The following is a 25231-nucleotide window of genomic DNA, read 5'->3' as shown; positions in this document are numbered from 1 at the left end:
TGGGAAAGGAGAGGTACTTGGTGATATAAGAATTCAAAAGAGGGAAACTAGACTTTGTCAGGGAGGTCAGGAAGGCTTCCCTAAGAAAGCATGGCTCGAGCTGAAATCTGATTGGTGGAAAGGGGGTTACTAGGTAAAAAAGAAGAGGCAAGAACATTTTGCGCAGAGGGGCAGTGCATGTAAAGGCCCTGTGGCAGGAAGTAGTATGATGAGTAAGGGAACTGAGAGAGGCCAGTGTGGTTGGAAGAGAGAAAAAGAGGGGGAGTTAGGTGAGAAAAGGCCAGCAGGGCACCTGGGACCAGCCAAGGTAAGGTTGGGACTTTAATCCCTGAAGTCCAGAAGGATAGTAAGCCCAGAGATAGGTCCAGCTCTGTGTTTGAACATCCTTCTCCCTGCCATGCAATTTTCCCCATACCAAACTTGAATAAATAAAAGCCACAAGACAACAGTCCCCGTAGTTCCATCCTCCTCCTGCCCCAGGGATCACAGATTGAATCCTCCTCTCTCATGACAAATGTTTGGGGAGGGAAGCCTCCCCTGCTTCCCTGCCACCGGCTCTTTCACCAGAGGGCATTGTTTCTGTCGTCCCTCCACCCCAGGTAGATTTCTGGATGCCCTTCAGTTTGTCCTTTCTCTCTCCACGTGTGCGGGCCTGAGAAAGGAATGCAGAAATGATCAAGGGCTCAGGAAGGCAAATGGAAAATGATTATTGAGCAAGCTGAACGCTGCCCAAAACATAAACTCTCACTTTGAAACCATCATCTGAATGAAATGGAGACCCATAAAACCGAGAATAATGAATATGAAACAACTAAAGTGCATTTACAATGTTGGACGGCCAGAGGATATCAGGAGAGGGAGGACAGAGGCCATTTCACCCTTTCGATGGAGGTCTGGTCACCCAGCACTTACAGAGGTAGAACTCAACGTTTTTAAACAGAGTCCTGTCAAGTCATACTGAATCTAAACATTATAATTTTGGCGGGAGCAGTGAGAAGCAAAGCAAAAAAGGCTGAAGTTATCTAGACCATTCTACGTCAGAGCCACACAAATGCATATGAAGAATCTTACAGATGAAATATTGAATAAATAAAAGCCTGTTATACAACGATAACAACATATAGCATGTTATCTATAAAAAGTTTTAAAACAGCAAAATGAAACTATCGTTTATGGGTTCCTCCATGGGTTATCAAAGCCTAAAGATGTGGAAAGGAATCAGAGCCCAGTTATAAGCCTGTGGCTGCCTCTGGGAGGAAGAAGGGCCACATTACGGGTGGCAAGAAGTGCACAGGACTGGAGGTGGTATCGGCACCGCTTTATTTCTTAAGCTGAGTGGGGGCACGGGATGTTTATTACATTCCTATTACCGCCTTTTTATATTGATGAAATATGTCCATCCCAATACATTTTTAAGGAAGAAACAATGGACAACTTAAGTAGCTGGTGAACTACTGATAAGAAAAAGAATGGAAACAAGGACTCTCTTAACTCCTTTCTAGTGACTGACGTTCTATTTAAGCACAAGTTTTAGACAAGCTCAGTCCCTGGATGGCATAAAATAGTCTCACGATAAGACACAGGCAGAACCCTAGTGGGCAGAATCGAGGCCCTACCGAAAGAGCTATGTGGGATGAGTTCTAGTCTTTGAAATTCCAGCAGTACCCAAATGAGGAGATCCTGGGCACAGACCCCGTAAATGCAGAATTTACAGAGGCAGCTCCTCTGAGGAGCACTGAGTCTCAGCAAGACGCTGATATTCCCTGTAGATTAGATGCGGATGGCATGGAGTCTTTACATATTTTAGTATTTCATGAGGCATCAACTTACCTGTTGTTCCAGGGTGGTTGGATCAATAAATGTCACCAGGTCTATAGAAAAGTAACCAACCACATTTTTCATTTTACAAGCCTTTCCAATCTTGAGGCACAAAGAACAGAGAAGTTGGGGATCCACTGAGGTCTGAGGCATGGTGGTACCAGTAGAGATGAAGGGGCCTTCTGCATGGAGCTGGTCCCCCGTGGACAGCACTCTGATTTCTCCATTGGGCTCGATCAGCATGTCCACCGTCAGGTTGGTAACACTTCCTGCGGGTGGGTACGCTTCCATCGTGCCTCCTGGTGGGAAAAGCATGGAGTAGGTGAAAAGGTGGGCCCATGTGATTGTGTCCACATAGCACAGGAGGAAAAATCTCGGGCTTTGGCAGATGGATTTCGGCTCAGATCCTGCATCTGCCATGTCTTGTGAAACTTCGGGCAAATAGTTTCAATTCTCTGAACTTCCTGTTTCGTCATCTATAAAATGGGGATAATAAAACCTACCTCACCAGATTGTTGTGAATCTTAGAGATACTCTATCTATAGTATTTATTCCAGTACTTGGCATATACTAGGACTCAATGAATGTCAGGTTTCATTCACCATAAAGACATCATAAGATCATCAAGGCTGTGCCTATTCATAACATAAACAGTGGACCCAAGGACCATAGGCAAATCCCTCAGGGGGAATGAACTGCCCGTTGTCCACGTTTATAGTTTGATGACAAGTCCTCTTTCTGTTCAACTTCACTGCTTTTTTAAAAACTTTTTTTATTTTTAAGGGTTTTATTTATTTATCTGACAGAGAGAGACACAGAGACTGAGGGAACCCAAGCAGGGGGAGCAGGAGAGGGAGAAGCAGGCTTCCCGCCGAACAGGGAGTGCAAGGTAGGGCTCCATCCCAGGACATGACCTGAGCCAAAGGCAGCCACTTAACGACTGAGCCACCCAGGCTCCCAATTTCACTGTTTTTTGAAGTTTCAATAGGTTAGGACTTTTATCCGGAATAGGAGAATACTGACTCTTATGTCAAAGCACTCCTACGCCAAGTTGTCAGGCTTTTTTTTTTTTTTTTTTTTTAATGTGGAGTGCAGGAGATGCTGCCATTATTGAAGAAGGGTCCCTACTGATAATGAAAGCTTTACAATTAATCATACTTTCCCTTTTGCTCTGAATAACAGAAATCACAGAGGCCGACCTGATGCTCAGCCACAGCAACGATGTGAGACCAGGCTAATTTTGCAAGTCAGCTTAGTCATGTCCTTAGTCATGTCCACAGAACATACACGACCCTGATGTTTAATTGTAGGGCCCACAAAAATCTTACTGACTATATACTTTGTATAGAAGAAAGATTTTAGTATTACTTATAAAGAATAAGATAGCATAACTTAAAAGTAAAAACAAGGAAGCAGTCTCTAGACAGGGTGGACCTTGGAGCCTGAGAGCATTAAGACAAACTTGATGCATATTTCACAAATTTGTTAGGAGGTGACCTCTGCCCCCAGGCTTCAAACATCATATACGGTTAGATCCTGAGACTTTAGCAATTCCCAGATGCAGCCATCTGTTACTTTACACAAAAGGCACTTTCCTTAAGTGTCTATGTTTGTTGGGAGCCGGCCCTAAGGAAAGCTGAGTTTCAGAAGGAAAACTCATATATCTAGTTAGTATGAGATGTGCTTTGCTTTAAATGGGGCCCACTAGTGTGTGCTGCACCTAAACACAGGTTGTTGGGGAATTAGCAAGGTAAGTGCAACAAAACAACAAAATCTACAAAAAACAAACACAAATACCAATTGCATCTCTGTTGACTGAATTAACTATGTGGCTTTAAGCCACCACCTATATTTTGAAAGATGGTGCCTCCAAGAACCATATTATCCTTTCTACATCCAAGATTACTTGAGTTTGTTTTGTTTTACTTCAAGGTAGCTGATTCATACAGTCTTCTCAGCATTATGATCATGGCTTTTTCACTGTTAACTTTTTTTCCTTTCAAAGCAATGAATTCCTCTTTTTAAAAAGTATATTGCCTTTGATGATAGTCCTGTGACAAGGTAGAAACTGAATGCATAGCACGTTTTGTGGCCATAAGCACACCCGAGAGAGCAGAAGGGAAATGAAACAGGAAAGAGTGGAAGGTGGTGAGACACGTGGCACGGGAGTCAGGAAACCGCAGGTGTGTATGTGGGGAGGGGGTGGGTGATGGCCCGGCTTGGCCAGTGAGCATTTACGCAGGGCCTGCTGTATGCACTGGGCTCAGAGCCAGGCAGAGGTTTGGAAACACATGACTTCCTGGAACTGGGTTTTTGAGACATATTAAAATTGTAGGGTCTTACTGTATTACTATTCACCATATATTTGTTGTATGGTTTTGCCCAGTGACTTCCTAGCTTTGAGCCCATCTCTCCAACTATAAAGTTGGCTTCATAAAGCTTGTTCTGCTTCTCATAAATAGTTACTGTGTTTACAATGGCTGAAAGAAAGGAAGAAAGGGTAGAGATGAATAGGAGGTCGAGGCTCAGCCCCAGCTTATACAGCTCAGGGGAGACCGTAGCTGGGAAAACACTTTCTAAGCTACAAAGCTCCCATGACAAGAACTAGATTGGAGGACGGTTTGCAGGCTGACCTTGGATGATTTGGAAACTCCTAAGTCCTATCCTGGATGCACCTGGAGATCTTCAGGGTCTCCCTGTCCTAACAAAAAGAATCCCTTATTTTTGACCGGTTTTGTTGTAGGTACCTTATTTTCTCCCATTTATGCATATGGGGGTGACACTGTTAGTTTTACTTCTCTGTCAGTGGGTGCATGTGGAAATTTGTAGAATCATGGAAGTTTGGATTTGAGAGCACACTGGAGATCATGCGTCATCTCCCCTTCTCCCCGCATCAGTGAACAAGCCCCTTACATCATGCTTGTTAGATCGCTGACCATCCAACCCCCAGCTTGACTAATGCAATAACAGGGTGTTCTCTACTCCCCCCGACTCCACACTGCCCACCCCGTGCCTTCCAACAAACCACGCATCTGTCCTTTCCGGTGCTCTCTCATACACCGAACTAGGGATGTGTTCCTTGATAAATATACCCGCTGGGTCCCATCAGGATCCCGGAACAACACAGAGGTAGCCTCCGGGATGATTTGGGGCGAATCACTTAATCTTTTGTACCTCCATTTCCCCTCCTGTAAAACAAGAATGACAATGGTACCCACCTGATAGGATTGTTGGGGGGATCAAATAATAGTGTCCAGCACATGATAAACACTCCCGGTGCTCACCATGTGGTCTCCACTGTGCTGTGCTGTGATCAGTCTTGTGTAGTCGTTGCCGCCCTTATCTGACGTCATGTTAGGATATTATCACATATTAATGTTAATCTAATCACCTTTAGGATCACCTGAGAGCAGTGAATAGAGTGTAAAGATACCTTCTGTGGCCTGTTACCCTAGCCTCCTTGTGTCCTTCACGAGGGTAAGCAGGTAAGACTACCTGCCTTAGGCCGGAACTTCCTAAGAGGGAGGGGCCTTGCGTGGACATGTGGTCCCCATAGGGACCTCTGCAACTGGGGACAAGCATCACTCGCTCCATTCAGCCCCTCATCCACACACCCCCTCGTGTCCTTCGAGCAAAGGGTGAGTTAGGAGGATGGAAGGGCGGTGGAGGATCCTTACTTAGAAGTTGTGCCTTCGGAATTGGGGGAGAGACCATTTCCGCTGTCTCACTAAAGGGAAGGGGAGACTAACACTTATTAAAGACCCACGCTGAGGCTGTGTGGCAGAAACGGTCACATCCATATTGTGTTGGATTCCCCCAGCAACCCCGTGAGGTAGGTAAGGGAGGAAACCGGGCCTCTGAGAGTTTTAGAACCTTGTTCGAGGTCAGGGATGAGCTCCACAACCCGGTTGTCCGACTCCAAAGCCCACCTGTCAGGGGAAGTCCGAGGTGCAAAGGCAGGGTAGGGTCCCGAGCTGTGCCCACCACGCCTGCTGTGCACAGCTCCCGTTCATGTCAGAGACTGGGCGCAAGTTAAATTTCCAGACAAACTTCAAAAGCGAGAAGGAAGTCTGCTTGTAGGAGCACTGATGTAAAACCAACACAAGAGAGGCAAGGGATTTAAATCGGCGCGAGGTTGACCGCAAACTAGGGATTCAAGGTTGTGCGGACCAATCCTCAGTAGAAACTTTACAGTCTTATTTACCTTGACAGAGAAATGTTTGGAGGAATTTCCTCCACGTCGGGAACCGTTTCTCATTGACTGGCTGTGCGTGCTGTGCTAAAATGCCCGCCAGCTCCTCGGAGATCTTCACCAAAGCTGGCTCCTGCAGAAACAAATTAAATAGAACCACAAGCAATTTTACTACAGAAATGAAAACTGCTTGTGGAGTGATTAAAAACCAGGCCTCCAACAGGCAAAAAAAATGTGGTTACTGTTTACCCAGAGTCAGAAAGCCATTTTGAAATTTTGCTCTAGTTTTCCGGGCATTTCAGTTTTCATATTTCAAAGTGATTTGGCCCCTACATTTTGCTGCTAGTCATGCCTCTTGTCTCCGAAGGGCGGCCTTCCGTCTGGACGTCAGGAAACCCGGCTGCAGACCCACTGCAGCTGACCAGCTGAGTGTCCTTGGGCAGTGGGCCTCTTCGCTCTGAGCCTCAGTTTCCCTTTATTGTAAGATGGGGCTTCGTTACCTTGTCCCTGAGATCCTTCAGATCCGAACGTTTTTTATTCTATGACCCTAACTGGGCTGACCCTGGGAGAAATTACGGAGTTAAAAGGGTCTTTCTTTGGGGGCGCCTGGGTGGCTCAGTGGATTAAGCCTCTGCCTTCGGCTCAGGTCATGATCTCAGGGTCCTGGGATCGAGTCCCGCATCGGGCTCTCTGCTCAGCAGGGAACCTGTTTCCTCCTCTCTCTCTCTCTCTGCCTGCCTCTCTACCTACTTGTGATCTCTGTCTGTCAAATAAATAAATAAAATCTTAAAAAAAGAAGGGTCTTTCTTTGGCACTGTGTCCTTTCCCCCTTGTTGGGGGGCCTTCACATCCTATAGCCATGGGATCAAAGCCTTAAACTTCAGGCTGATCCTATAAAGGTGGGGTTATAGGTGGGAGCAGGTTGGAAGAGTGAGTTGGTAAGGAGGGCTGGCAGTCCCCGCTAGGTCACAGCCTCATCTGACTGGACCTGAGACAAGCCCCCTTACCATCATCAAATAACCCAAACCACAGAGCCCTGCGTCAAAATGAAAACAGCTGGAAATTCCCTAAAGAATAAGATGCCAGACTTTCTGATATAAAAAGCTTCAGGTTGCCAGAGTCATTTTTTTTTTTTTTTCTGGGTAGTCTTAGTAGAATCTCTAAAAATTTTCAAATAAAAGCCATCTCTTTAGATTTTATTTCTGGCAGAAGTAGGGCAGGGCACTAGATGTAAAACCATTTGATAGGCAATATTCATATTCAAAATATGGGACGCTGACAAGTAAAACTCAGGCTTGCTTTGGGTTGCTGGGGACCTTCTGGATCTATGTGTGAGTGCTCAGTAATTTGGAAGAATAGGGAAAGAATCCACCGCTTCGGTGAGTGGGGTTGAAAGGAATCTTAGAAATAATCTGTATACTAATTTATTTCCAACTTCCCTGACATTAAAAAAGTGGTTGTCCTGCCCCCCCCCCCCACCGCCCGCCGCTCTTCACCCCCAGCTCCCTGGGATATCTGTTTCATTCTGGGTCCAGTGCCCTCTCAAAATCTATAATAGATGACAGATATCTGAGAATATACTCTAGGCAGGTCCAAATCATCTGAATAATTTCTGAAATATCAAGAAAATCCTGGTGGGAGAGTCTCATTAGTTAGCTTAGTAAGTGCTTGACATACAAAACAAAAATACCAATGAGAAGAGGAGGGTGTCCGGCCAGCAGGTTCAGGGTGAGTCACTGTGCAGGAGCTGGAGGTCTGTTCTGAAGGGCTGGGGAAGCAGGCTCAGACCACAAGCCTCTGCCTTGGGAAGTGGAGGCAGGGAAATTGTTGTCAAAGCAGGGGACATTTTGCCTTGCATATTCTGCCCCATGTACACATTTCCTCTCCTTTTCACTGGACATTGCCTCAGGCCTTCAGAATCCTGCATCTCAGTCATAAACCACCGCACACAGTGCAGAGTTCCAACGATTGGACCCCCTCATTACTCCTACTTGGAACACTGTCCCCCAAACCCAACTTTCTTTTCATTTGGCACTTGTTTCAGTTAAAAGCATTCTAGTCTATTGAAGAAGACCAATTGTCTGTGATTTGTGAGGTGCCCCAAAGCTGGGAGGCCCGGGCATGGCTGTCGATTCCCACCCTGCTCTGGGAAAGCCCACAGAAGCCTCGCAGGCCAGGCCCTTCCCCATGACTGTGGAGGCTTCTTTGCTGTTCACCCATGGTTAAAGGGTCTTCCCGGTCCTGCTTCTAAAAAGTGTTAAGACATCTGTGCCATCATCTCCTGTGTGGCTATTCATATCAAGACAGTCCAAAGAGAAAGAACTCAGTTATTCATTTACTCATGCATGTATCAATAAATTACAGGTATGCAGAGTATCGAAATCACAGAGATAGACAGTATAGTGGTCTGTCTGGGACTGGAGGCAGGGGGAATGGGGAGTTGGTGCTGCGTGGGTGCAGAGATCGAGTTGGTGCTGCATGGGTGCAGAGATCGAGTTTCACACCATGAGAAGAGCTAGGGACATGGATGGTGGCAATGGCTGCCCAGGGTTACAAACATATTTACGACCACAGGGATGTACACTTAAACATGTTAAAGATGGGGGGGCGCCTGGGTGGCTCAGTGGGTTAAAGCCTCTGCCTTCGGCTCAGGTCACGATCCTAGGGTCCTGGGATGGAGCCCCGCATGCGGCTCTCTGCTCAGTGGGGAACCTGCTTCCCTTCCTCTCTCTCTGCCTGCCTCTCTGCCTACTTGTGATCTCTGTCAAATAAATAAATAAAATCTTAAAAAAAATGTTAAAGATGGTAAATTTTATGTTATATGTATTTGCTACAATAAAAGCAACGGGAGGAAAAATGACCAAATGTCAGGCCTTCCTCTTAAGTAGCTGAAGTTGGGGAAGAGTGTCTTTGTGTTTTAGGGCGTGGAGATGGAGTGCCGTCAGTGAAGGAACAGGTGGGAACCTTGCTACCTAAATCTTGAAACTAGATCTCCATCAACTTGAGGATCAAGTTGAGACTCCCAGATAATGCATGAAGAGGGGCCACTGTGACTCGGCCCGTGATTCCTAATGTAGCCTCACCTCTCTCCTCTCCAGCTCCCACGCTTGCCCCAAACTCTCCTGTTCGGTCTCTTTCCTCAGCCTGCCTTCCTTCCTTTCTGCTGCCTCCTCCTCATCCCGAGTTAGTCCCAGTCACACCTCCCCCAGGAAGCCTTCTCTGTCATCAGCTGGGTATACTTTCTCTGTGCTCTCCAGCTCTGGGTGGGTGGTGGTGGTGGGGGGTTCCCTCAGGGTGTGGTCAGTGGCTTTGAGGTCATTTGCCCCGGTGCTCTGCACAGGGAACACTAAATGTGGAATGAATCATGGTGGTAGTTAAACACAAACACAGCCCTGAGCAGCTGAAGTTCCAGAATAAGGGAAAATGTGAAACCACTCAACAGGCCTAACCTCCTTGCTGCCCAGGCACCACCTGGGGGGATGACCACTTAAGAACCAGCCATGCTTCCTGGGTGGATGTTATGGGATTCCCTGCCTCTGAGGGGCATTGGGAAGATAAACGAAGTGACATTTATGAAGTGTCACCTCAGATGCAACACGCTATGTGAAAGCCAATAATGAACTCGTAGGGCTGAGGCATCTGGACGCTGTGCCAACCGGCCGCCGCTGCCTCTGCTCACACAGCCAGCCGTTCTGCCCGACCCGCAGCATTGATGCTGTGCACAAAGCCACAGCAAGGGGGTAATTTCCTAGAGGAAAGTCAGCTGCAGGAATCTGGAGGAGGAACCGTGTCCCGTCATGAGAAATACACAGCTGAAGGCACTGGTGGGGTGGTGTTCGCTAGGGGATGCTGGGGCACATGGAGGCAGCTTGGGGCCATGATTAACTCTCTAAGAAAAAGATATGGCTTGGAATAAGGGGATCTTCAGTGAATTTGTTTGAAGGTATCTGATGGGACAGAGGAGGAGTATGCTAAGAACGGCCTTAGCACCAACGAAAAGAGAATTTTTGCCCCACCCCTACCGCGCTGGACCTGCAGCTCATATATTCAAGAAAAGGCAGCAAACTGACATTCCATGTAAGAGCTGTTTTATCTCCACCACCCCTACAAACAACCCTTCAGCTTGGAAGCTGCCTGTGCATGGGTGGGTGAGGCCCGAGCTCAGAGCCAGGCGCAGAGGACTCCAGCAATGCTGTGGCGAGACAACGTGAGAGCAGCCTTTTCTTGGGAGCAATGAGGGCTCTCTGATGTCAGAAGCCAGTTCCCAGGGCGGAGGGGTAGTTTCTGTTCCCTAGTGATGATCATCTTGCATAGTTCGAACACAGTTACCACATCTTCAAGAGCAGATGTTGGTAAGGGGAGATCTGTACCGATTCAGGCTTATTCCTTCAAAATGACTCGAGGACACCCAGGTGCCGGTGTACTCCCATGCACCTGACCACACCAGACAGGCCTCTGGGTTCAAGGGAAGGGTCAAAGCTGTATAGAATGCTTTCCCTTGTCATAATAGGCTCACATCCATGAGCTCATTCGGTCCCTACAGTAAGACTCTGATGTAAGCCTGCGCAGTATCGCGTTCTCTGCTTTGCAAATGGGAGGCAGAAACTCTAGAATGAAGAGGCTTTTTGCATTGTCAGATTCTGTTCCTGGGTGAGTATTAACACAGCACTAAAGACAGAAAAAAATGGGAGGTTTGTAGGAAGGAGTGCTAGCTTGCTTTCTTTGCCCCCTTTTCACCCTCCCGAAGTGTGTCTATATGGGGTGTGTGTGTGTGTGTGTGTGTGTGTGTGTGTTTATACATATACATAAAATGTCTGTTACAAGTCAGCAATAGGGACCTCTATCCTATAAGCTTGTGAAGTGAGTAGTTAGAAGGTTTCACTTCGAGGAGTCACATCAAGGTGGTAGACTACCCAGTCAGTGTTTCAGAGGTCCCATCACTGGCGCGGAGTAGATAATTTAGAGCTAACAACTCTGCAGGTGTGGGAAGGAAACTATGTATTTTGTGGATGATAAATGATATTAGAAAAATTCACTTTACTTTTTGAGAAAAAAAAAATCAGAATGACAGATTTTTCTTCCATCACCATTGCACTGATTAGGCCAACACACATTAGCTGTATAGAATGCTTTCCCTTGTCATAGCTGCTGGCCTTGGTGGAGCTGAGAGCTTGAGAGCAAATCCCATCCAGGAGAAACTTTGGCCCCATCTTTGCCATTGCATAGGCTTGTCCCCTTTCTCCAGTACACACAAGTACCCCCAGGGAGCACTGACAATAGTCATGACCTTGGAAGGCTCCAAGATGCCTGCAGAGCATAGCACATAGGGCCTCCCTCTGACCCACCACGGCATCCTAGAGAGTCTAGTCTATCAAGCATGGACCTTGCCTCTCAGCCCACTCTCTTTTTCTATCAAGAAAGTGTAAATTTGAAGGGAGAGATATCTGTCTGAAGTAAATTCACGATCTCTCAGGGGAAGCCGCTAGCATATCCAATTTAATACTGCCCTCAATGACTAAAGCTACTTCAAACTCCAGAGAGTTAACTTTCCCAGGTAAATTCAGTACGTGTGTGTGTGTGTGCATGTGTTGGAGAGGATGGAAGAGAAGAAAGAAGGAATACAAATTAGAACACTCTAAATATCAACCCCACCCAAACTCACTTTACTCTAGAAGCTTCTTTGCTAAATCTGCGGTGGTACATTAAGGGAAATCACTTCTTGGCTAATCACCTCCAATCTCTCACATCACACATTGGTGGTGCTCAAAAGAGAAACCAAGGGACCTAGTTGGATTGTTCTGTTTTATAAAGATTTCTTCTATCCTTAACCAGAGGAATGGAAGGTGGCCTAAGGTTAGAAGGGCAGGACAATGACTTAAAAAATGAAGCAAGACTGTCAGTGTTGAAATGGGCCGTATGGATCATCTAAGTCAGATGCTTCATGTCCCAGAAGAAGGGATGAGGCTCCCGCACTCATGCGGTGAGACTGTGGGAGCTCTCTGGCTGCCTCTGACTGCTGGATGAGTCTTCTTCACCAACCCTGCTTCAGAGGGTAAAATGTGGGCACCAGGAAAGGTGGCTGCTGGGGCAACGATGGAGAGAAGGGAGGGATTCCAAATTTGAGGGCAAATTGAGAAAGGTTGCTTTGCTGTGCACAGGATGCATTTACCACCATAGGCATTTTTTTAGGTGAAATAATAGCTCTCACTGAAAGCTTACCATGTCGCAGGCCTGCGCCAGAGATTTTTTTATATTTATTAACTCAAAGCTACTCTCGCAGTAGATATTATCATTCTCATTTCATGTCACACAGCCATGAAGTAGCAAACTGGGATTCAAATCCAGTTGCTACCAGGACGCCACAGTGCCATGGGATCTGCTTCTGTAACTGTTACCAGCGGGCATGAATGGTCAGTCTGGGTCAGATTAGATCAACCACATGATGCTAAGGCTATGCTATCAAATTAATGAAAAAGTGGTGGAGGGGACATCTGTTGGTGGCTGCCCAGCATCTTCATCCCCTTGGTCAGGGTAACAATGTCCCAAACTCCCTTTGAGAAACTGCCCCCACCTCATTCTTAGCTGTACGAGTTGATGGAGGTTGGCTCACCCTCAACTGCCATGTTCTTTCTTCCTATTGTCTCGATCGAGGACAAGCTCCAGGAGCTGCTGGCAGCCATCTTGCAACCCTGCGGACCGCCAGCCCGAGGGCGGGGCAGAGATTGTGGGCAAGGAGGAGGAGCGATGGAGTCACCAAGTCCTTCGTGGTACTGAGCCACTGGATTAAGCCTTGTCCAAAGTCAGACTGGTCCTTGGGTTTTCAGTTAGCTGAGATAGATAGTCAAGCCATTTTGAGTTGGATTTTCTGTTGCTTGAAGTTTAAACATTTTAAGCAGATACAAATGGGTGGTCTAAACCGTGTGCCCACAATCCGTGCTGGACGCTTTCCGCCAGCCAATGTTCTGATCGTCTGCGCTTTGGTTACTCTCATTCTGTAATCAGTAGCGAAGTTTTCACTCATTTCTCTCCATTAAGATCATTAGGAACAGTCCCTCTTTAGAGTGCAAAAATATGCTGAGAAGATGAAGGAAAAATGAAAATGTCTTCAGCAAGTCATAAACTACTTCCCACACCTACTTAAAGTTTAAGGACTGCTTTAATACTCCATGTTTAATTGTTAATTGAGAATTTAAAAATCAAAAATGCCAACTTTGCCTTAGATGAGATGGAAAATTATGCTGCTGTAGAAGGTAACATAATGTAAAACAGCCAACATTACCAAGGCACACAAATGTTTTTGGTATGTAAAATTGCTTTGTAAAATATTTGCTCCATCTGCTGAAAGCGGCAAAGACAATTTTCCCTTGATAGCTAATGGCCCATTTCGGCTGTGTGGCAAGTGATTCGCTGCGGTGGCGGCTCTCATTAAACAGAATGGTGAAAATGCGGTATATAATTCCATACTTATGTAGCATTATCCACTCGCTGCTTCTCGAGGAGTCTGTCCCTCATTATGTGGGCCTCCACCTTGTACCAGCATGCAGGCCTAGCAGTTGATTTGACTGGAGAAGCGTTTTGTCCAACTGAGGCACATATGTTGCCCTTCCATTCCGAAGCTCTGCACAACTGCTTCACCCTTACCAGAAACGGTGGAGAGGTTCCTTCCCTTTCAACTTTCTAGCACTTAAACTGCTGTTTCTTTTTCCGTGCTGCATGTTGGGGGTTGCAATAGATCAAGATTAACTGTTTATTGAAATTCTTAGTTGAACTTCGCACACACACACACACAAGCAGGAAATTTGTCTGCCACCCTCCCCTTCTCCCCCCAGCCCCCAGGGCCCACACTGCGGTCCTAAAAGCCGGACAAACCCTGCCCTTGGTTCCTGGTGCAAACGTGGCAGGCTGTGATCTCTCTCTTTAACGGAGCTGTTTACACTGTGCCCTGAAATTACTCCAACATCTGCTAAAGGAACAATTAAAAATAAATAATCCAGGGTGGTTTAAAAAAAGAAGAATATGTTCACGGTTTGGGAATGATATTAAGAAGTAGTTACAGCTGCAAGTGGCAGATTTAAAAAAATATTTTTTTAATGTGGGAAAATGCGTTTAAAGGGAATTGTATGAAATAGGAGTGACATCAAGTAAATACATGAGTGTTTTAAAGATGTCGCAGTCTTGTAGAGCAGAAACCGTGCAGTTTCCAAATAAACCGCCAGTGGAGGTGGCGATAATTATTATTACTGGTAATACGTCTCTTTCTTACCAGTCAGAGAAATAGGGTTGGTTGAGAAAACTGCACGTGCTAAAAAAAATCTCTTTAACTAGACATTGAAAACAAAAGAAAACACATGTGCCCTTTGGACTCTGATTTTTCATTCAAGTGGAAGAGGAGGGGGTGGAACTTGTGGAATGAAATGAGACACCATCAGGAGGATATTTATTTTAATTTTATACGAAAGGAACGGGCAAGCGATTTACTTTTCTTAATCAGAGTGAAGAGCTGTACCTTCTTTGGTATTTCCACGCGTACGGATGGATATACTTGAGGCAGATACGGTAGCCTTATATATTTATTACTGTGTTCTTTCTACAGACCATGCTGGTGAAAATACCAGGGTAATAAATCAGTGAACTCCAAAAGAGAGGGTTTTTTTGTTGGCACTGGTGCAATGATAGGAAAGTCCGAGCCTTCTCAAGGGCATCCCTCTCTCACCGGGGGGCCCGGAGGACAGCCGACCAGAAGCAAATGGCGCAGTCGTAGGCAGAGAGTAAAACTCATTCTGAATCTGTTCCAAATGCCCATGCCTGCTCTGTGGTTTTCAGCAAAGCAGATATTTCCAAAAGAACTCCAAGGGGGACTTCCTGGATGTGAAAACACTAACCAATTCTCGTTTCTCTCATCTTTTGCTTTATTCCTTCCTTCCACGCTGTTATTGCGAAAAACTGGCAGTTAAATTCAATTGATTCAAAATATTCCGGATCCATATGGCCGCCAACCCTGGAGCTGAGGCGGCCATAGTGCCTCACTGCTGTTCTCAAGCATTTGCCTCTCCCCCAGTCCCCAGATGGTGGGAGTAGCATTTAAACCTCCTTTTCTCTGCCTTGTACAATAGACCTTGGCACCATTTCAACTGTTTACTCCGGTAATTAACAGCTCTGATACCACAACAATTACAACTCCTACACTCTCACCACAATAATGCTATGAATTAGTGAGAGCTAATGGCTGGAAGGTAGAGTGTTTCCAGACTGTGAGATCTGTGCATTTTTAGAATAAAATAAAAGGTACAAACAGCACGCTTGCAGTAGACAATGATTACCTAGTAATTAGTTTACACAAAGCTTCCTATTTAATGGCAAAACGCTGTAATTAACGTGTGACAGAAAATCAAAGGGTACTTTGTAAGCATATGAAAAATTAACACTGCAGGCCCATAGCTTTATGTACTGATTAGAAGCATATTAAATCAATAGGACACACAAACCAACAGCTTGTATAGCTGGTTATTATAGGTCCTTGGAAGGGGGACCCGGCTTTCATTTACTCGGGGAGGCAATTTCCCTTCTCCTGTCATCTTCCTCAGGCCCCAGAGAAGTACCTCAAACCCATCCCTGGCAGCTTTGTGAAAATAACCATTGAACTGGAAGAAAACATTCTAAGTCATTCTCAGAGATAAGGAAAAATATGTAAATGATTAAAGCTTTCCAGTGATGGTGGTGACGTGCTGCTACACTAATTAGAAAAGACACCAACCGGAACCAGAAAATGAAGCAACTGGGTCTCAAGCTTGTGGTCAGAGCAAGCTGCACTTTGTCAGGTCAATGCCTCTTTAGTTGACATGTAGAAAATGAAAATAACTGGAATTATCTCCTACTTTCAAATGATAAGAAACCAGACTGCTGTCAAGGTTTATTCTTTAAAAGGCATTGCCTGGTAAATCAGTAGGTAGGCACAGTTGGGTGTACCACAATTGCATATCTTCAAAAGCCACAATCCTATAGAATGATAATTGGCACATAGAACACTATTCTGGAAGCCTACAAGAGGCTAAAGGACCTTCTGAATCACCAAAGGGAGATTAAATTGTACATACTTATTCAATGTTTTATGGTAATATTGGTAATAAACAGGTAGCATTTCTTGAAGGCTTATTGTGTGCTAAGGACATTGCTAGCCAATTTACAAAGGAATCTTATTTAATCCCCCCACCCCCAACAAGGCAGGTACTAATATTATCCCTCTTTACAGATAAAGAGGTAGAGACTTGGAGACCGAGAAATTGATTGCCCACGGTTCCCCCCTAGTGACCTTGATGTGCCTGGGCTATAGAACCCTGTGGAGCCAGACCACCTCCTGGTTATCATGAATGTTCAACTATCCAGGTTAGTCTATTCCAACACTGGTTTAGCTTAAGAGGGAGTTTAGCACATCAACCCTGAGCAGGAGACTAAAAAAACACAAGCAGAGTATGTAGTTGCATATCCAAAAAACAAGGTTTGAAATGCCCACCATATTTTTGTTGCTACATTTGATCCTGAAGTTTGGCTAGTCTAAGCTTTGTGAGAATTTATTTACAGGCTTACTGAAATGATCATGCTGCTGTATTAAGTTGAGGAAGGCATTGAAAGTTCGTTGCCCCCATGAACAAAGGGTGATGTCCAAAGCTCACTCTCATCACTCAAGAACATATATGGGTATGTGAGACAGTTGGGTTGCAAAAAGCTGGATCCTAGGGACTCCCTAGCAGGGGATCAGCTTCTTTGAAGCTCTCTGGTGTGCCCTCCTACTTCTCCGCCCTGCTGTGTTGTGCGGAAATGTTTGTGTTTCCCACATCTCTGCAGAACGCAGAAAACCTGTCCCTCGAGGCAGCAGGTCACAATGGTAGGGACCTGGGGGAGAGAACACTGCTCAGGAATTTTCAAACAAGGGGTCTTTTCTAAATGGCCTCACCTCCATGTGGCAAGAACACTGGGCCAGGGGAGTGGGTGTGAGTTCCGGGTTAGGCACCATCATTTATTAGCTACGTGAACTTGGGCAAGTCACTTAATTACCTAAAGTATCGGTTTCTCCATCTGTAAACAAAATAACAATACTTATCATTGTGATGTGGAGGTAAATGACTAGAAACTTTAGGGTTTTTATGAGATTGAATGAAATTCAATTGAATGAATTTCAGTTCCTTAAAGGGCTGAAAGGCTTGGCACTCCCCAGCTGTCCTATAATGCTAATTATCATTATTATTGTTATTATTATTATTGAGAAATACAGGGAAATGTGAAGACTGTAACAGTGTATATTCATATATCTAAGAAAATGCTTCATTTCCGGTGTAGGCCAGCATTCTGGCAGTTACTAAATACATAAAGATAATCTACGAAGTCAAGATTTTAATCTATAAAAGAAATATAAAAAACAAATAACCATTCATATGGAGTTTAATGACTAGGGAAAATTATGACCTTAGATTTTTTTTCTTCATCTAGAAAACCTAGATTTTCTAATACCAATAGGTTGTTTTTGATATAAAAGATAAAAATAATCAATAAGGATGTGAAAAAAGGATCCCTTGCTAGTAACCAAGTAATAGCAATTGGAAGATGCATTTTGACATCTAAATAAAAGTGAAAACAGTTCATCATATCCAGTGTTGGTAAGGTGGTGGCAAAACTAGTATGCTCATTGTCTGCTAGCAGCCTTGGAAATTGGTGCCACCTTCTTAGGAAGTAATGGGGCAACATATAGCAAGCCATTAAGCATTCTACTCCTGAGTCTTTCTCTGAAGGAAATCATTCAGCAGAAGTAAAAAGAGATGTATACAGAGACCAAAAAATAAAAAACAAATCTTTACTCCCTCCATATGCTTTCTCCCCACCCCCCAAAAGTGGGAAAGAATATAAATTTTCAAGTTAGTTGAATGGTGTAATATGTTAAGGAGTAAATCAATACGAGGGAATATCATACAGCCATCAATTGTGACCACTACCTATAAACGTGGAGGACATTTAGGATCTGATGTTTAAATAGCATGTATGGTATTATTGTAGCTATAAGAAATAAATGTAGCACACTTGAAAATTAATACACAAAAATGAAAACAACTAAGTTTGGGGAAAGTAATTATGTACTTACTTGGTTAAATAGTTTTTTAATCTTATTATATTATCATTTAGCTTTTCTAAAAAATTATGTGCTTACAGGGTAATGGTTCTTTGGGATTGCCTAATATACCCGCTAAATTTCACATAAGCACCAAGCTCAGCCATCCTACAGCAGCTCCTATGACCCAGAGGCAAGGGCATCTCAAGAGATGGAGGTCTTCACAATAGAGTCATGTAGTTCTAAGACATTGACTAGGTAGGTGATGATTCCCCTTCATACTTTTGTTTGCTGATTTCATTCTACAAGGAAGCAGAACAACTATTGTAGTTTATTCTACTTTTTTCTATGTGTGGATGCCTTGAATTCATATTTTTAATTTTAATTTTAAGTAGTCTCCACACCCAATGTTGGGCTTGAACTCATGACCCTGAGATCAAGAGTGGCACGCTCTACCTATGGAGCCAGCCAGGTACCCCTGTATTTTAGTATTTTTAAATATAAATTGTTTTCCTTGGTGATCTCCAAATTAATTTCAGATGTCTAATGTACACAAAGGTATAAGTAAACATAAAACTGCTCTTGGGTGGGCTAAAATAGCAATATTATGTAGGCGCATTCAGGAGGCAATTCAATTTCCTTTTCCTCCTTTCTCTCCTAAGTAAGCCCTCGGCATCCTGTACTGTCCATCCAGGGAAACAAAGACCCAAAAAAGGGCTGAACATAGAAATGCAATAGTAAACTGGCTTAGCTCTTTACATGGAGAAACTGCTCTAGAAATACCTTTTCTTGCAAAGCAACATTGCCAATAGCATCGCCAATAGACTGGCTACAAAGCCAGTCTCCCAGGAGTGAGGGAGGGAAGATTTATCCTTTAAAAAAGGGAAGAGGGGCAACTGGGTGGCTCAGTGGATTAAAGCCTCTGCCTTCGGCTCAGGTCATGATCTCAGAGTCCTGGGATGGAACCCTGCCTTGGGCTCTCTGCTCAGCGGAAAGCCTGCTTCCTCTTCTCTCTCTGCCTGCCTCTCTGCCTACTTGTGATCTCTGTCTGTCAAATAAACAAATAAAATCTTTAAAAAAATAAAAAAAATTAAAAATAAGAAAGGAGAGAAAGAAAAAGAACCACAAGAAGGGTGGGTACTACAGCAAATGTCTACCTGGGTCTCCCTACACTGTCTTGGGTGAGAGCGGCCAAGAAGGCTTTTCCCCTACAAGCATGCCTTCCTTTGTTTAAGCCTTTATTCCTGCTAAAAGAAACGAAATACCCCCAACTGGGGAGTGGGATGTTTGGAATGTGTGCAAGTGTGTGGATTCATTAAACCTTAACAAGCACTGAGTACTTAAGTGAGGGAAGTTTACTGGGACCTATAAAGGGAGGTAGGTTTTATCGGTTGACAGGGTGAAGAGAGAAATGTTGGTACCAAAGCACCATGAAAACAAAACGAAGAGTTGAGCTCTGTTGCTGCTGTGGCCCTCACATAACATTATGCTTTTCCTAAAATCACCTACATCGTCTATACTGATTTTTTTTTTTTAACGTGACTACAGCTTTTCCAGCATTTGTTGACTCCATGACTTCGTTTTGAGTCTCAATTGCAACCAGTCCAATAACTCTGGCTCTAAATTAGATAAGTAGAAAAAAAAAAAGATGATCTTTATATTAGATCTCTGAGTCTACACTGAATCATGCCTACATCTAAAACCAATATCTGCATGAGATGCAAGAGAATCTCCAAACAGTTCAAATTCCCATAAACAGCACTGTTTTTAATCTGTTGCCTACCACATACCAATGAGAAAAATCATGGTATCGTGTCATAAACTGCTATGCAAATGATGCTATTTGTAAGTATTAACATAATTTAGTGCTTACAGTCATATTCTCATTTCTAATAATTCTCCCAGAATGGAGTCTTTCTCTGGACTCTTAGCCTGCAGGATAGTCTTTCATCAAGAAGCTGAAATTTTTAATAACCTGCCAGCATATGTTTTGTATGTGCCAGGCTAGGCTTGATGACACAACATCTTCATTATCAAAAGAAACAGGTCTACCAACTGTAATAGGACATTAAAACATGCCTGTGCTCATAAAGTAATGCTTTGATGTCTAAATGTGCACCATTACCATGGTCTTCCAGAACAAAGGATAATTCTAATCCTAAATTCTCAGTAGCTGCACTCAATGGAGATGGCAGTTCACTTCTGCTCTGAATACAATTTCACTTTGAAGGCAAAAGAATGTCAATAGTCTCCTACCCGCCCCCCCCAATTCTCTTCCGAACCACTTCACTTTTTATTTTTATTTTTGGCTTCCAACTATATCCTGGCTAAGCACCGTCCCTCACAGTATTAAACAGATTTCTGAGCAATTATTTTTTCCTTGTTAAGTTAAAAAAATGACATAGATAATTAATTATTCAAGAGTTTCACATTTAATACTATTAACGCTAATGCCAAATGTATTTGGTGACAATTTAAAATGGTGTAGTTTAAAGTAATTGAAATTAAATAACGTGTAGTCAAGCTTTTAAGTGCAATTCAGCCATATGTCATTATTCCATATATTTTTAAACTTAAAGTCAAACATTTTAAATTTATCATAGTCTAGTATCAGGGAATTCTTTAAAAATTATTAGCTGGAAATAGTGAGAAAAATACCTTGCACACTATCATTTTGATTTTTTTTAAATAAAAAAAGTCTTATTTTCATAGTTTCATCTCAGCAGTTTTGCTTTAAAGAGAAAATTGAAATAAATACACAATATGAAATAAAATCCAGTTTAACAAGAACACATGAAAAATCTCTATGGGCTTCAAAATTAAATACATTTTCTTTGTTTTATTTTTTTTCTAGAAGAGTAATTCACTTTGGTATCCCTTAAATAATATGTAAAAAGCTGGCCATGACAGGTTGTGCGTTTAGTCCATCCACTGATGGAGGAGGAAGAAAAGCCTGGAATAGATCATGGGGAGAACAGTAACATTTGTCAAAGGGAACTCTCACTTCTGACTGTTCTCTAGATTTATTCGTCATTTCACTTCCATAAGAATAATGTGGTTCTCTCTTGTGCGCCCCTCCCTTTCCATCACTTATGTCTATTCACATACTGTTGTAGTGGGATGCTCAAAGCAGATAAAACTCATTGCCCAGCCCACTGCTATGTACATTGGCAGGGAAGGAATCGGTTAAGGGAATTTGCACCCAGATTTTCCTCATCAGTTATGCTTTCATTAGTATTAGCCAAAACAGAGATCTGACATTCAGAAAAGTCAGGGAGGTCTAGTCCTCTGGATGCAAAGTGAGGCAGCTTTAAAAATGGTGGGTTTAAGTGATATACAAAGCCATTAAAGTTACTTTAATTATTAAGTACGTTTGGAACAGGCTAAGAAGTTGTACAATTCATCCTTCACCAGTATACATGGAAAAACCTATACACATCCTCTCATATGCTAAGGCTTCTTCCCTATTACTTAGCTTTTGCTGGGAGATTTTCTGTCTGAGATGTATTATTTTCTCAACATCTCATAGGGACCAGCGGTTACATAAATTTCCTTGAACTGTCTTCAGAAACATATGACTGCTGACAGAATGCTTTTATACATTAGCTTCCAGGTGACAACCATTCACTACTAGAACTTGTCTCTCATAATAAAACACAGCTAGCTTAATAACAACACTCGTTAGAAGCAGATGATCGAGACCCACTTAGACCAAAAGATGAGATTTGTAATGCTATTTGAATATGGTAAAAAAAAAATACTTCCCAATTACCATAATCAACTTGAAGACTTTTAGGGCCCAAAAAGGGACATTTAAAATAACCTAATCATACAGGCTTCCAGTTATGAAGATAACTGGGATGAATAAGTCATAGGGATGAAAGTAACAGCATAGGGAATGTAGTCAGTAGTGTTGTCGTAGTGCTGTATGGTGGCGACGCTTGTCGTGAGTACTGCAAAATGTGGAGAGTACCGTTTGTACACCTGAAACTAATGTAACATTGTGTGGCAATGCTAACTCAAATTTTAAAAATTTTAAAAAATATATGAGAAATAATATTCAAGTAGCTTGATCAAGCCCATTCACTTTTTATATGAAGACTAAGGCCTAAGAAAGTCAAAATTGACATGCCTAAATTGACACGCCTAAGATCTCACTGCTGACAGGTGATGCAGCTGAGTCTAGAAGAAAGTGCTCTCACCTCCCAGCTGAGCCTTTTGCACCATCTCCTAACTGCTCACAAACACCATGGGCTTATGTCAACATTGAACTCACCTGTGCCCATTTCTTCCTCCAGTTCTCATGGCCATATCTGCTCTTCTCCTGTAGGAACCACTTGTAGCACTGTAGATGGGAAGCAACGTCACAAAAGGCAGTCCCATTTCCTCCAAACTCATAGTCCATTTTAAAGAGCCATCGTTGAATTTCCAGGTGATCTATGACCAGCTGACCTAGCTGTTCTAGCATCTGTGGGGCCCAAGACATAGCAATATTTAATATGGCTCGTTTTCTGATTCGTTCTTATTGTATGAACTTAGTTGTATTCAGGTGTATTCAAATGGTCTCTTCATTTGGTTATCTTCTAAATATTAAGACAGATTAGAAGTTGTAAGTGATATATATATGATGTGAAGAAATCACTAACCACTAGGACCAAAGGAGAGAGAGGGAGAGAGAGTGAGCATAAACTGAGTGAGGGGCAGAGGGAGAAGCAAGCTCCTTGCTGAGCAGAGAGCCCCACACGGGACTCAATCCCAGGACCCTGAGATCCTGACCTGACCAAAGGCAGACACATAACTGACTGATCCACCCAGGTACCCCTAGAGCATTATGTGTTTACTTACTGATTTTTCAAATGCTTTTTTTTTTTAATAGTTTCAAGTCCATAATGAGTTATAGTCTTGAGAACTTTAACTGTTTGGAGCTTTGCTGAGTTTCTAAATGCTATAACCTATAAAGGTTTAATTGTTTCCTCATTAGCGTACATGAAATGCATTTGTTTGGTCAGTTGGCCAAGTATTTCATAAGTATTATGTGAACAAGACAGATAAACGAGATAAAACATTCATGAAAAACAACTATGTTTTAATTGAGACAGTATTTCCTCAAGAACTGGGCTCAATCCCATGGGAATGGAAGGGTTAGAAGTTGAAGCTTTACTATGACAATGATGGCCAACATTTAACTCTACTGAACTCTCCATAGGAGCCCGGCATTTGGCTAGGCTCTTTTCATGAATTTTATGTTGGAATGCTCAAAAATGAAGCAGGCATCACTATTAGTTCCATTTTGTATATGAATAATTGAGTTTCAGCTGATGTGTTATTTTTTTAAAACATTTTATTTATTTGAGAGAGTGAGAGAGGAGCAGAAGAGGAGGAAGAGGGAGAAGCAGACTCCTTGCTCAGCAGGGAGCCAGAGGTGGGGCTCAATCCCAGGACCCTGGGATCCTAATCTGAGCTTAACTGACTGAACCACCCAGGTGCCCGGAGACTCAGTTAAGTTAAATGACTTGCCCACAATCCCCAATCACCTGGTGTTAAGTTGAAAAGCAGACTCCACCCAGGGTGCTCTGATTCCAGCACCTGTGTTCCCCTGCTCTCCACCACGCTGCCTACCTCAGTTCACAGAGAGGTGCTGGAGGAGGGTGAGGTGGACCAAGAAGTCAGAAGAGGAGCAAGAGAAGCAATTTTCCTTGTAGTCAATTAAGCCACTTCGGATAAATTTGAATCAGGCAAAAGTCTATAGCCCAGATTACTTGATTATAAATAATACTCTACAGTAGAGCCTTGGAGAAAAACAACCCATTAGATCACAGAATGATTTTTTGTCTGGTCTCCCCGTCAGATGTTCTGGTCTGTATTAGCCATAAAGAAACAAAACAGTGCTAAGCATTCTCTCTTCTGAGCTCTCTTTATGGTCCTCTGTACTTGGGGAGGTCTCTGTGATGCTCTTATTCTCTTGTCTTTGGATGATTTGCTCACCGAACAGATTTTTAAATTTTGGGGTTTTTTTAACCAAGGAGTGTGAAAGGACTCAAGTCTGCAGTTCTGCTGAAGTCTAGAGCTAGCAGATTAAAATTATTTTGAGTAAGGACACAATCTGTTCTCCTGCGTTGTGTCTTTTCAGCAAATCTTCCTGGGAGTGTTACACTACACAGCAGTATGGAAGTGATATCAAAATGGGTGTACCTTGGGATCCCCGGAAGCCCCATGCAACCATGGGGTATTCAATTAGGGTGGAAATGGGATTGTCTTAGCTCCCTAATTATCAAGTAGTGTCTGCAGATAATTTGGTGTTTAAATGACAAGTACTCTTGTCTGCATACCATATGGCTATAAGCATAGCCTAGGAAGGTTTTGTAATGTGCCTTTCAAAGTTACATCCCTTCTTTCTCTAATGTGTTGAGAAGACAGATTATTTATTTATTTAAAAAGATTTTATTTATTTATTTGACTGAGAGAGACACAGCGAGAGAGGGAACACAAGCAGGGCGAGTCAGAAGTAGGCTTCCTGTTGAGCAGGGAACCTGATGCGGGTCTCGATCCCAGGACCCTGACATCATGACCTCAGCCAAAGGCAGACACTTAACGACTGAGCCACAGAGGCACCCTCAGATTCTATATTTAATCATACTTTTCTGTATCATGATCACACTTTGCAGAAGTAGAAATGGTCTCTGGCTCTTAATATCTGTTGAAATTCTCTTGCTAATGTTAAGGAAAGGTGTTCCAGGCTTTTTAGTGTCCTGGTCTTCACAGCCTTCGTAGCCATAGACTTTTTCATTGTATGTTAAGATATATTGCATATTTGGAGGTTTCAACTACTAACAGAATTATTATCTGTTTCTTCCAAATCCTATTATTTGTTGCTGCTGAGAATCCTATAAATGGGTGTCTGTTGATGGATCCCCCACAGTAATGAAGAGGATCAATAGTATTGTAAAGACTGCACCACTGGAAAGAATTATGTGCTATCTTTAAGTGAAAATTGAACAGTGCTTTTAAAATAGCATCGCCAGTTTTGATTATTTAACCGAAGCTGTCGATATTTTATATGGAGCATATGTCAGAAAGAGAGCTTGCATGGTTACTTTATGGATCAAAAGAGGAAATGCTCACTG

At 43.2% G+C, this 25231-nt stretch overlaps 1 protein-coding gene across 8 annotated transcripts in view; it reads right to left on the bottom strand.

Moving 5' to 3' along the window:
* The window catches only part of IQCH (IQ motif containing H), a 189382-nt gene that overhangs the window by 50162 nt on the left and 113989 nt on the right, over nucleotides 1-25231 (bottom strand). For 6 of the 8 annotated variants that reach the window (XM_032342981.1, XM_032342986.1, XM_032342985.1 and 3 more), the window contains 3 exons: nucleotides 22384-22575; nucleotides 6023-6143; nucleotides 1831-2117 (listed from right to left, as the gene is read on the bottom strand). In XM_032342981.1, coding sequence (XP_032198872.1) covers nucleotides 1831-2117; nucleotides 6023-6143; nucleotides 22384-22575 — 600 coding nt within the window. The remainder of the gene's footprint in view (nucleotides 1-1830; nucleotides 2118-6022; nucleotides 6144-22383; nucleotides 22576-25231) is intronic. The other 2 variants (XM_032342982.1, XM_032342983.1) reach the window with 2 other exon arrangements.

This window comes from Mustela erminea, chromosome 5, assembly GCF_009829155.1.
Source record: "Mustela erminea isolate mMusErm1 chromosome 5, mMusErm1.Pri, whole genome shotgun sequence".
In the NCBI taxonomy this organism is placed as follows: domain Eukaryota; kingdom Metazoa; phylum Chordata; class Mammalia; order Carnivora; family Mustelidae; genus Mustela; species Mustela erminea.
This window is presented reverse-complemented; position numbering and strand designations above follow the sequence as displayed.